The sequence below is a fragment of the Sprattus sprattus genome (assembly GCF_963457725.1).
Source record: "Sprattus sprattus genome assembly, chromosome: 10".
Taxonomy (NCBI): Eukaryota; Metazoa; Chordata; class Actinopteri; order Clupeiformes; family Clupeidae; genus Sprattus; species Sprattus sprattus.
In genome coordinates, this window is record NC_137908.1 from 15,620,509 (window position 1) to 15,632,860 (window position 12,352).

General features: G+C 40.9%; 1 protein-coding gene across 1 annotated transcript in view; it reads left to right on the plus strand.

Annotated features, from left to right (window-relative positions):
• Positions 1 to 8,092, plus strand: part of epha8 (eph receptor A8) — a gene marked incomplete at both ends in the record, with an annotated part of 48,604 nt that extends 40,512 nt beyond the window's left edge. The window contains 13 exons of the mRNA XM_080846430.1: positions 82 to 519; positions 775 to 899; positions 1,983 to 2,145; positions 2,772 to 2,904; positions 3,842 to 3,909; positions 4,096 to 4,221; positions 4,378 to 4,563; positions 5,167 to 5,228; positions 5,994 to 6,203; positions 6,520 to 6,669; positions 6,873 to 7,063; positions 7,612 to 7,767; positions 7,978 to 8,092. Of these exons, the coding sequence (XP_080702556.1) occupies positions 82 to 519; positions 775 to 899; positions 1,983 to 2,145; positions 2,772 to 2,904; positions 3,842 to 3,909; positions 4,096 to 4,221; positions 4,378 to 4,563; positions 5,167 to 5,228; positions 5,994 to 6,203; positions 6,520 to 6,669; positions 6,873 to 7,063; positions 7,612 to 7,767; positions 7,978 to 8,092 (2,123 nt within the window). The remainder of the gene's footprint in view (positions 1 to 81; positions 520 to 774; positions 900 to 1,982; positions 2,146 to 2,771; positions 2,905 to 3,841; positions 3,910 to 4,095; positions 4,222 to 4,377; positions 4,564 to 5,166; positions 5,229 to 5,993; positions 6,204 to 6,519; positions 6,670 to 6,872; positions 7,064 to 7,611; positions 7,768 to 7,977) is intronic.
• Positions 8,093 to 12,352: the final 4,260 nt, after the last annotated feature.

A 12,352-nucleotide genomic window follows, 5' to 3' on the forward strand; every position in this document is an offset into this window, starting at 1 on the left:
CAACCTCACCCTAAATTAATTAATTTAAACTGTAATTACTGATAACATTTATTTAGCTGAACATTTTCTGTTTATGTCCAGGACCCCCCTCAGCACCCATAAATGTGATCTCATCAGTAAATGGCACCTCTGTAAGCTTGGAGTGGGGTGCTCCTGTGGAGAGCGGTGGGCGCAGTGATGTCATCTACAATGTTACGTGCCAGCGCTGTGCGCAGGACTGGAGCCAGTGTGAGGACTGCAGCACAGGAAGTGGCGTGTCAGGGGTGGGGCTTGGCGTTAACAATGGGGGTGGGAATGTGGTTAAGCTGGGCGGAGGGGCAGGCGTGGTGGCTCGAATCGGGACACCTCTGATACGGTTCATACCACAGCAGACGGGTCTCACCGACCCTTTGGTGACTGTTCTCAACCTGGCAGCGCATGCCAACTACACCTTCCGCATCCATGCCCTGAACGGGGTGTCTCGCCTGAGCAATGAAGTGCCGCAGTTCACCACCGCGAATGTCACCACAAACCAGGCAGGTAAGAAATGTCTGATTTACTATGTCATAGGTGGCGTGATTGAGCAGGCCTATCACCTCAACATAGAACGTCTGGTTGTATAATAATTAATACAGTCATTACTCTCAAAAGAACAAGATTTATACATTTTCTTCTGTGCCCCCCATTGACCATAGGTCATTCTAACTATTGAACATGGTCTCCTTCATCGGGTTGCAATAGTCTAGTGCCAATACAGTGGTATGGCTTTATAGTATATCTGTTTCTTTCCTTCAGCTCCATCCCAGGTGATCGCCATTCGTCAAGAGAATGCTAGTCAGAACAGTATCAGTCTGCTCTGGCAAGAACCAGACCAACCCAATGGTGTGATACTTGAGTATGATATCAAGTACCACGAAAAGGTAAGATGTTTAAGTACGAGGTGATAAAATAATTGACCTACTCCTATGTTTACACACAGCTATCTTCAGTCGATCAGTGAATATTCAATGTATTTCTTATACTTGTAATTATCACCCACCAATATGGAATCTTGTAATTACTTGGAATCACCATTACTGTCATAATAAATTCACTGTTGAAAAACAGAGTTTTGCGGTAAAATGCAGTTATTGAAAAACAAAAGCTCAACACAGGAGACATTATAATGCAGTGTTTTTTGACAAGCACTTGCTTTAGATGTCTCCGCTTAAGTAGGAGGGTTCATGGCAGCAGTTAATTGAGAGGAAATAGCTAACAATTGCCACTGTGTGACTGATTTGGTCTGATTATTGAAAGTGACAAATGACAGCAAACAAGTGAGGGGAGCCAATGGCAAATGCCAGAAGTGAAGTTAATTGCTGCTAGAGCTGAGAGCTTTCCTGACTAATGGGGCAAAAGTGGTCTCAGCTGGGCCACAGGAATTAGCAAACAGCCCCCGCATGACAAGGTAGCTACGCAAAAAGATTTACATGTAATACCCCTTTTCACCAACTTGCAGCGTGTAGTCCAGGGGAGTCCCTCAAGGATGCTAAATTAGTGGCACCAATTTAGCGTGTCTATGACAGATAAACTGAGGCTGTCAGCTCCTGGGGGAGAAATGCCATCCTCACATCCACTTAAGCAGCACGACTGTGCAGCGGAACCAGGGTCGTGAACCTAAGTGAGTGCGTGTGTGTATGGGTGGGTTTCATAGGACTGCAGGCAGATTAGCATGCAGCTCCAGATGTGTTAATCTGCCAGTCATCCAAATTAGCACACAGGAATGGGTTAGTGAAGCAGGAGAGGCTTCAGTTTAGGGCGGAAATTGCCCTGGATTTCACCGGTGGAGTGTTGGCACAAATCCTTGGCCAAATGTTATTTAGAGGTCTTAGTGTTTGTTAAACTCTCCCAGAACGTACCCAGATCCACCCGTGGTACATTAGATCATGTGCATTACCCAGTGGAAGCGTGGCCCCCGGGGGCCCTGCAGTGGTGTTGCTAACTTTGGGCTGTTTTTTACACAGGACAACGAGCTCCAGAGTTACTCGACAGTCAAGGCCAAGAATACCAGTGCAAAGGTGTCCGGCCTGAAGCCTGGCACTCGATATGTCTTTCAGGTGCGAGCCAGGACCTCAGCGGGCTGCGGACGCTTCAGCCAAACGGTGGAGATCCAGACGGGTAAAGCCGGTGAGAGAGAGCCACAGGTTCCATAAACCTGTTGTTGCACCTATCAGGTGCTAAGTGTCCTCCACATGAATTCAAACATCCAGAAAACCGTGATAAATCCTCATCAGACAAATGATGACATGGTCGCTTACGGATGTGAAATCCTTCTTTTCAATAAGCATACGATAGCATGATATATATCAAATGCTCAGTATTTTTAGTACAGAGGGAATTTGGGAATTTCGGTTGACACTCCCCTTCTATATATCACGAGAGGTCACCCTGTCATGAATCCCCCCTTTTCAGCTAAACTTGAGCCATTTTGAAGCAGAAGTTTTTCCAGTGAGTGACAAGGATATATGTCTTCACTTATGTGAGGATACGCATGTTTGGGAGGATGGAGGGAGACAGCAGGCAAACTGTTTTTGAGGTTTCTGGGTGTAAGCACAACAATACAACAACAATCATGTCATTACTGTATATCTCAATCTGAGATGACTGAGGCCTTGACATGGACACTATAAAAAAAGGCAGCATTCAGCATGGCCAATGTGATGACATTTTGTAATTGTTAGAGAATAATGTAAATGATAGGGACAAGTGACATTGGGGAATAACTTTTTTTCTGTTTTGTTTCTTCTGAACAGTCCCTTTGCGCTACGACACGATGACAATCACCTGGATCTGCCTGGCTCTGGTGACCAGCCTAGTCTCTCTCCTGGCTATTATCATCTGCAGAAAACGGCAAGAGGAGTACTTTGACTTGTCCACCTTTACTGTGTATCCTCTTTTCTCACATTTGTTTAATTTGCTGTTCATTTCAATGGCTCTGACACATCTGCATTTTGTTTCCATCCATGGAATGTCAATGTTTTTATTTTTTTAATTTACTGCATGAAAAAGGGTTTTATATTACAGTGTGTCAAAAGCACATCTGCATCAGTGATGTGGATATGCCCACTACTGACCCATTGTGAAATAATATTGGCAACATAGAAGTGTAATATTATTTTTCACTGTAATACGACCCACAAATATGTATTTAAAAAAGTATCCAAAACGTTATGGGAGATAATCACTCTCTAATTATGAAGAGATGATATGGTCTTCAGACACTTTAGTCAACTCTTTAACAACTGTAAGATGATTGTAGTTTTTCAAATTTGGAAAGGCATATGGCATGAAAAAAATACATCATAACTATTTACTTATGATATCTATGGAGCTGTTTTATTACTTTAATCTATAACTTTTGGTTTGAAGTTATGTGTAGGCGCATATAATTCACCAGACGGCTAGCTTATTGCTTTAGACTTTAAATGAAATTACTTTGATATAGAACTATTTACAATGCAAATGTTTGCAGTTATCCTTAAGCTTCCTCTTTTTGATGTCTACAACTTATATATCTCCATAAGACCATGTGGGATAATTAGATTTATTTAGCTCAGTTCTTTTTCAACTGAGAATTTATCTTAAGGGCAGGGTAAGAACACTGAGCAAAAGCAAACTGTCTCATTATATGACTTAGACACATTCAAAAGATTTCAGTATCTGAACATCCTGGGGTGATTACAATTCTAGGGTTTAATTAATTTTCATATCTAGGCTCTTTTTTTTGTGCCTATATTGTATTCAAGCACAGGAACATTATATCAAAAACACAATTCTTCTTTTTGGGTCCTTAACGTTTGATTCTGTTGCTTGTGTGATGCAGACACTGCGGTTATAGCAAGGCCTTCCAAGACTCTGATGAGGAGAAGATGCACTATCAAAATGGCCACGGTAGTTTTCATTCTTATATAAAGTGTCTTCAGTATTTCCCAGCCACGGATATGTCATATTTCTCTCATTTCAGTGTTATTGAAACAGCTGTAGTCTCTGTCTGTGTGTCTTTGTGATTTCTGACTTTGATAGGTTTTTTGTCTTATCCTGCAATATGTGACCAAATGCTAATTCTATTTATTTTAGTATCCTTTCCTGAAGCCAGATTCTATATTGATCCCCACACGTATGAGGACCCATGCCAAGCAGTGCATGAGTTTGCCAGAGAAATTGAAGCCTCCAGGATCAAAATTGAGAAAATCATAGGTTCAGGTACAGAGCACCTTGAATGCAAACAACACAGAAAAGGAACTGCCTTATCACAGCTGCCATTAACTGTGTCTAATATTTCAATTTCAAACTTTAGTTGGAAGTTAAGTTAGTCATTCCACGCTTAAAGTTTCCCCACTTTAAACCTCTGCCTTTTAGGGGAGTTTGGGGAGGTGTGTTACGGACGTATGAAGCTCCCAGGAAAAAGAGACATCCCGGTGGCCTTGAAGACACTGAAGGCAGGCTACAGTGAGAAGCAAAGGAGAGATTTCCTTAGCGAGGCCAGCATCATGGCACAGTTTGACCATCCCAATGTCATTCGTCTGGAGGGAGTGGTCACGCGCAGTAAGACTTTTTTTTTTACTTTAGAAGACTACAGGAGCAATCGAACTGGTGCCACAACGTGTTTATACCATGTAAACACAACTAACACCTCCATCCACTGTGAAACATTACATTCTGTAGGACAGAAAATCATTCTTTATTGTCATTATGTGAAGTGCAAGTCCGTCAAAAATTGTGAAATTAGAGAATAAGAGAAGAGAATTACAAGTTGACAAGTGACATTCTAGTTTCTATGGATAAAGGAACGGGTGAATAGGAATGAATGCGTCAGTTAGTGAATGTGTGAGTGAAGTTTTCTTTTTGTAAACACCACGGGAGGGATACAATTAAATTCAACGATGCTTTTGTTATGCTTTGTAATGCCTTTTAGCATGGATTCCTTTGCTGAGTGCATGCTAAGTGCACTCGATAAACAGACACGTTTCTTGACCGAACATTTAAGTAAACAAATGCTTCATACTCCAGATCTCCTCAATGATTATGACCCCTGGCATGACATTTTTCTAGTATTCAGAGTGGAATATCAAGGCATTCATCAAGCAGGTTCATTTACCCAACTCAATGCTTTCCCTCTGCTAATCCTATGTCTACCGTTATCCTCAGGCAAACCAGTGATGATTATCACAGAGTACATGGAAAATGGATCACTGGACTCTTTCCTTAGGGTGAGTTTGGTCTTGTATTGACCCAGGAAATAAGCATGGAATGGGAGTTTCATTAATTTGATGCAATGCATATGGTTAGCTAGCACACAAAGCAGTAAACACAAAAATGGAGTGCTACAATTTAGTACTTTGAGATTAAAAGTGCTGTCACCATTTATTTGATGTTGCAGCATTGCATATATAGTTATTTATAAAATACTATAATATTTTTTTCATTAGCTGAAAATAAAGAAATTATGTTGGTTTAACTAAACAGTGAAGGCCTTCCCAATTCATAAATGTGTACATGTAGAATGTTGTAAAATATTCCAATAACATTTGTTGACCTTATTCACACTAAGCATCAATGCAAGGAGATGCACAGATGCAAATAGAACCGCATGAACTGTTTAATTGAATTCAATTCAGTTTCAATTATACGTGTGCAAGGACACTGGGTACCAGACAAGGGCATTTTCTGAAGAATAATGCACAAAGAACCATAGCCCCATCCCCAAATGCAAGCCTCATGGTAGGCTAAAGCCTCAAACACAATACTTTAAAGGACACTTCAGTGGAAAACCTCATTGATCCACTGCAACAATGTTTCAAGCGGTGTTAGCATCAGTCCTTGCTCTAAAGCTCATGCCCCACGTCATGACCTCGCCCTTGCACTAGCTCGCAACTTTGCAAAAAAAGCCCTTTTGGAAGCCTCTAAATCCTCTTCTGATGAGTTGTCAGTTGACCTCTGGCAACAATGCTAAACACCTTCATTTTTCAATGCAGCGGCATGATGGCCAGTTCACCATCATACAGCTGGTGGGTCTTCTCCGAGGCATTGCGGCTGGGATGACTTACCTGGCTGACCTCGGGTACATCCACAGAGACTTGGCTGCCCGCAACATTCTGGTCAACAGCAACCTGGTGTGCAAAGTGTCGGACTTTGGACTTTCTCGCGTTTTGGAGGATGACCCAGATGCAGCTTATACCACAAGTGTAAGTTTACCTGGATAAATGCCAACATCTGAACAGTCTAAAAAGATTTTTTATTTCATTTTTAATTTTAGAGCGGCTTGGGTGATTTGCAAATCAATTTTAGGCTCTACGTCTACAGTATCTCATTTTGCAAATGAAAAAAAAACAACATCCCACTCTTTGAATTGGGCCATGGTCTGATAACAAGAAATGTACGGAGCCACAGATAGCATTTCTGCACACCCAGAAAGAGAAACAAGTTTTCTTTGTGCTTTCTCACAGCACCTTGGCAAATTGGGTGCAATTCTAATTATAATGTCATCATTTCTCTGAAAAGGGGGGGAAGATACCAATTCGCTGGACAGCCCCAGAGGCCATCGCCTACAGGAAGTTCTCGTCAGCCAGTGATGCGTGGAGCTATGGTGTGGTTATGTGGGAGGTCATGTCGTATGGAGAACGGCCGTATTGGAACCTGACAAACAGAGATGTACGTATGGCTGACACTTAGATTACATGCATTTGTATACTGTACCAGTTGTATCTTTCAGGCGGTGAGCATTGACTGTAGACTTAACATTTTGTATTGACTCTAATTGGCAGTGGCTGTGGTATTGATGTTTGCACTTATAAGTTTAAATCAAACCAACCACTGAATAACTACAGCAAGTGTGTATGTGTGTGTGTGTTTAGGTGATAAAGTCAGTAGAAGAGGGCTACAGGCTGCCATCACCCATGGGCTGCCCTGTTGCATTACACACGCTGATGCTGGACTGTTGGCAGAAGGATCGCAACGAGCGACCTAAGTTCTGCCAGATCGTCACGGTCCTGGACAAGCTGATCCGCAACCCAGAGAACCTCAAATCAATGGACACAATGCTCAGGTGACAGCTCCCGTGGGTCGATAGCCCGTCATCCAAAGGGATCAGGCAGACAAAGTCATACGGGTGTTGTTTTTCTCCACTCCATATCCCTCAGAAAAGTCATGCCATGTTGGCAAAAAAGTTGCTTTACCATTTACTAAGGTGGCTGCCTTAAGACGGATAAGGTGCCTCTGTACTTTTTCCAATAAGCTCATTTTAAATAGATGTGTTCTCTGTTAAATAAAAGGCAGAGACGCTATATTGACATTGATCTGCTGTGAATGAAAGGAGAAGAGGAAAAAAAAAAACCTGGGGCATTTGCTATTGGACTGGTGTAAATTGCTTAGTTGAGTGTCTTGGTCCCTGAGAGTTACTGGTGCATAACGCTAAGGAGAGGAGTGGAGAACGTAGACCCCCCCTCCCCCCCTCATATACCCAAACCAGTCATCCCCTAATCAGATCCACCACCTGCCTCTCTATCATTTTCACTTGGATTGATTTTTTTGCCTCGGCCGGTTGCATTTCAAAGGTTTGCTCTTTCTCCCCTTCTCTCGCTCCCACTTTTCCAGACTAAACAGTCCTTTGATGAACAGAACCAATCCTGATTTCAGCACCTGCAGATCGGTGGGAGACTGGTTGGACACCATCAAGATGGGCCGCTACAAGGACCACTTTGCCGTGGGGGGTTACCACACTCTGGGCCACATCATGGACATGAACCAGCAGTGAGTCTCTGCCCTCTGGACAATAAACGACAGCACAAGCTTACCGGTCAAAAGTGACCTGTTGTTTAAACTAAGTTGTTTAAAAAAGAATACTTGCTTAAAGAATAAGAAGAGAAGGCCAATCCATGTGACACCGAAATTACACATTGTTTAACTGAATTCGTACACCTTAATACGTTTTTATAGAACTAATACACATTTCTTACGCAGTGACATCCAGAGGATGGGGATTACCCTCATGGGCCACCAGAAGAAGATTATGACCAGTGTTCAGATGATGCGTGTTCAAGTATTAAACCACAGTGTGCCGTCGGTGCATGTATAATCAAGTGAAGCGCAGTGGGGCTTGCTGCAACGTCCAAACTTTGAAAGGTTATCAGCAGCCTGTACGGATCAAAACCATGAACCTTTGAAAGACTTCTCTGAGAAACGAAGTTTCAGCAGGACTGCTACAATGCAGAATATATGGTTGATGGAGGTGTGGGTAAGTTGGGATGGGGTGGGGGACAAAACCTTCTGTTTTTTCTTCAAAGAGGGTGTGAAATGTCTTTTTTGTAAATTAATTGGGTTGCCTTAATCTACACAAATGAGTTTAATTTTGTTGTAAATGAAGAGATTTTAAGATGTTGAAATATAAAATATAAGACTATATGTAGAAATGATTTGCAAGAGGACGTAGGGCTGTGAAATGGACTGAGATCTGTGAAAAGCTGTTGTTGACGGACTGTGATATTTACATGCCATAGAAATTCTGCTGTGGGGTGTTCTCTTCAAGTAATATGACAGATAGGGGATTCCTGATTCTAGTCATAACCCAAGTTGTAAATGAGACTTTTTTTTTTTTTTATCTTTTGGTCTTGGTAAGTAGCTAGGATCCCATCTCTGTTAAGCTAGGATCCCATCTCTGTTAAAAAGCTGCATAGCGCACAAAACAGAGAATGTATGAATCAAGAAATCACAGTTTTGCCTGTTAGTTGAAAGGAAGGATTTGATTTAGTTTCCTTATAAAATGGGAGGTATTGCTTTGGATTAATGAAATCTGGATGAACATTTTCTTTGGTAATAAATGGCTGCAAAATCAAGGGTCATTCATGTCCAATTCAAATCAGTATTTGTAAAATGAGAATTATAGTTTGAATCCTTGCCACCTGATTGGCATTAAAACTAATGTCAAGCAGGGAATTGGTTGAAGGAAAATGTTAATAATTTGGATGGATCAACAATCAATCCGTCAACCGTCTTTCATCTGTCTTGATGCTATCCCATGCAGTTCATGGGTTCATGTAGTACGTTATTTGTTCCTATTGAATATGCGGTATTAGACAAAACTGCATTACATTTTCTTTGATACTTAATAGGAGCATTTTAATTTCTTCTGCACCTTTTTGTAATGTAAATGTGTTCCTTAAACTCTGCATAAGTCTATGAATATTACATTTGTGGGTAATTTTGAATGACGAAGCAAAATTCTAAAATAGATTATCCCTTCAGATAAGAAATGCTTAATCGTGTAAGCATTTCAGTATACAAAAAAAATGTACAAAGAAACTCTGACAGCATCCCAAAATGTTTCAATTGAAGGGTCATAACTGATTGTGTGTATTTCAGTAAATTTGGTTGTAAAATACCATTCAGAAAAAATAACTCAAAAGGTGGGAGCGACTTAAAGCTTGAGTCTTGTGTAAAAGATGTGTAGTTTTGTACATATAAAGTCAAAAGTTCTTTCTGTAATTTTTGAAACAGCAATACCTATCTGTATGCACCACTCCGTGCAAATAAAGAGACAATACTGCCATGAGTGAACTGCCAGTGAATTAAAAAAAAAAAGGTTTTGGATAGGCTTGTGCAGTCACACAAGTCACAATGATCGGGATGACAATGATTTCTTCAGCATTTTAACATTTGCTGTGAAAGGCCTTTAAAGGAAGTCCCCTGTAGGTTTTTATGTGCAAAGACATCAATAAGTACAGGTGCATTTTTACTGCGAATGACTGCATTTTTACATGAACTGTCCATACTGTTATGTTGTTCGTCACATTCCTCTTTCTGTCTGAAGTAGTCATCTTGGTTCACGTGATGTAAGTTGTTTCAGTTTCATTACAGTCCCAGTCTACAACTATGTCAGTCTGTCTTCAAGATCGCATCCATAACTCTCACTGTACAAACATATCACACAGCGTTTTCCCCCACATTTGTTTTTCAAAAAACCTTGCATGTTCATTCATACGTAGGAGGTAATTTGACAGTAGCATTTGTTTTGAAATGAATATCTAAGTCAAATAAGTAAGAACAAAAACAGGATAAATATTTCAGTTAACTGAAAACACCTCTGTCCTCTATCAGTCTATATCTTACATGTCCATTAGTTTAGTCTTTTTTACAGGAGATTTTATAAGCTATTTATCTTAGAAATGAGACACATTCTCTACCCAGATGCTTTATTTCAGATGACAATGGCACAAAAAGTTTAAATATGAAAGAATTTCAGAGTTTCTTAATGAGTGCTGAACATGTAAAAGTTCTCACTGTGTCCAATACAGAATTATGCAATAAACCGGTCAGGTCCCCCATGCCGTCCTTTTCTATCCAGTCTGCACTTAAGGGCACATTATTGCAAAGCAGGAAAGAACAAAACAAAGAACAAAGCTGAAATCATCGATCTGACATGACAGGCTCTGAGCCACCCTTGTTGCCAAGGGGACCCTCGACCCATTATCACATGGCACCCTAGTCCCGTGAAAACGATCATCTTCCAGACAATGGATGCCTAAAATTCTCCTCTCTGTGCCCTAAGTGAGCTGAGAGCATGCCTGTGGTACAATTATACCCGTACCTGCACATTGTGACAGCAGGGCACTGACACCAAAATTATGAATGTTTCATGTACAATGGAGATAACAGTAAACCAACAGTAGGTGAACAATAATTACAGTGACGTTAATGACATAGGCTTATAGCTATAGATATTATGCTTGGCACTTACCTAGCAGGAGGAAGGAGCTAACGAGCTAACTACCTATAGGCATGCAAACACCTTGCCAACGACAGACGAGTTGGCACTGGTGAAATCTTGCTAGGATGCTAACCGGTGTGTTTTGGTGATACATTAAGCTTTTCTTACATTTCAGCCGGGCGGTCCTTCCTGGACCATAGAACTACAAAGTGCATATCCTGGTTGGTGGGTAAGACTTGTGTTTTCCTGTCCTTCACATGACCGTATCAAGATGAATGTGAAGATGTTCCCGAAAACTAGTTGACTATATAAAAACATACCAAAAATAAACTCCTACATACTGTTGTTTTAAGTGATGAGGGTATTATTTCACGAGGTGAACTGTGGACATAGCGTAGGTGAGCACACTGTGCGACACTTCTTGTTCCAGGGGTTATTGCACAGCATTAACGGCCTTGTTTGCCCTCAAGGCTGCTATTAGTCAATTAATCTTCAGGCCTTTCCATTTCCTGCTCAGCCCAACTGATAGATTACACCCAAACTCTGCAGCCAGAGCTGCCTAGTCACCAAGCCAAAACAGCCGAAAACAGGACAGCTTTGTTTTCTGTTTGTTGGGGTATGGTCCAAGGCCCAGGCTGTCTAATGATAGATGCCAAATCTGTGCTAACCAACATGATCATCAGTTGAGTTAAATCAACCGCTTATCTGACTGGATGTGGACGCCCAATCAAAGATTCAGTGTTTTTCTTTAGCGCTAAAATCCACTAACCTATCTAAAGTGAAAAACAAGCAGACTAAACACATGCTTTCGAACTTTCATGCCACAAAGCTATAATTCAGATTTGTACAGATCATAAAAATCCAATCACCAGCATAGGAATGCCATCAACATACTGTATACTATTTTAAACATTTAAACCTTGCACTCTAAAGCGGTAGCACATTAAAATGATATAGAATATAAAATGTTTTGACATATGACATCCTGTATCCCTTTGACAGGTGCACAATTTAATAACTATGCATCACCTGACCTCATCACATTACCAGATTATTAATGCCTACTAAATAGGCAATAATGCAGTCAGCCAGCTAAACCTGGTTAAATGTCCCCAACAGAGCAATGTAAGACTACAAGCATACAAATGAAATGAAATGCATATGAAATATCCCAGCAGCTAATGTATGTATAATATTTATGTATTATATTATATAAATATTATTTATTATATTATATACAGACCAGCCAAGCCAAGAAAAAATTGAGTTATATCATTCATAAACAATGTGGAGACACTTTTTCAGATGTTAAGAAAAAGGACATTACAGCCCATTAATTTCACTTCATAAAAACAGCTCATACGGGGCGGCACCATGCCACTTAGCGTTTGTCTCCACCCACAGCTATTTACAAACACAGACATGCGTGTTGATCAGTGAATGAGGGCACTGCGTTCTACACATCCTCCATTGCACTCCTGATCACTGTTGAGTGAGCACAGTAGGACCTGCCAACAGGAGGCTCTGCTGCACGCTGTGTGGCAATGTGCTATCCTCCCTCCCCGAAAAAACACACACACACACACACGCCACTATCCTATCCTTTATTTCTCATCCACTCCCTTGACAAGG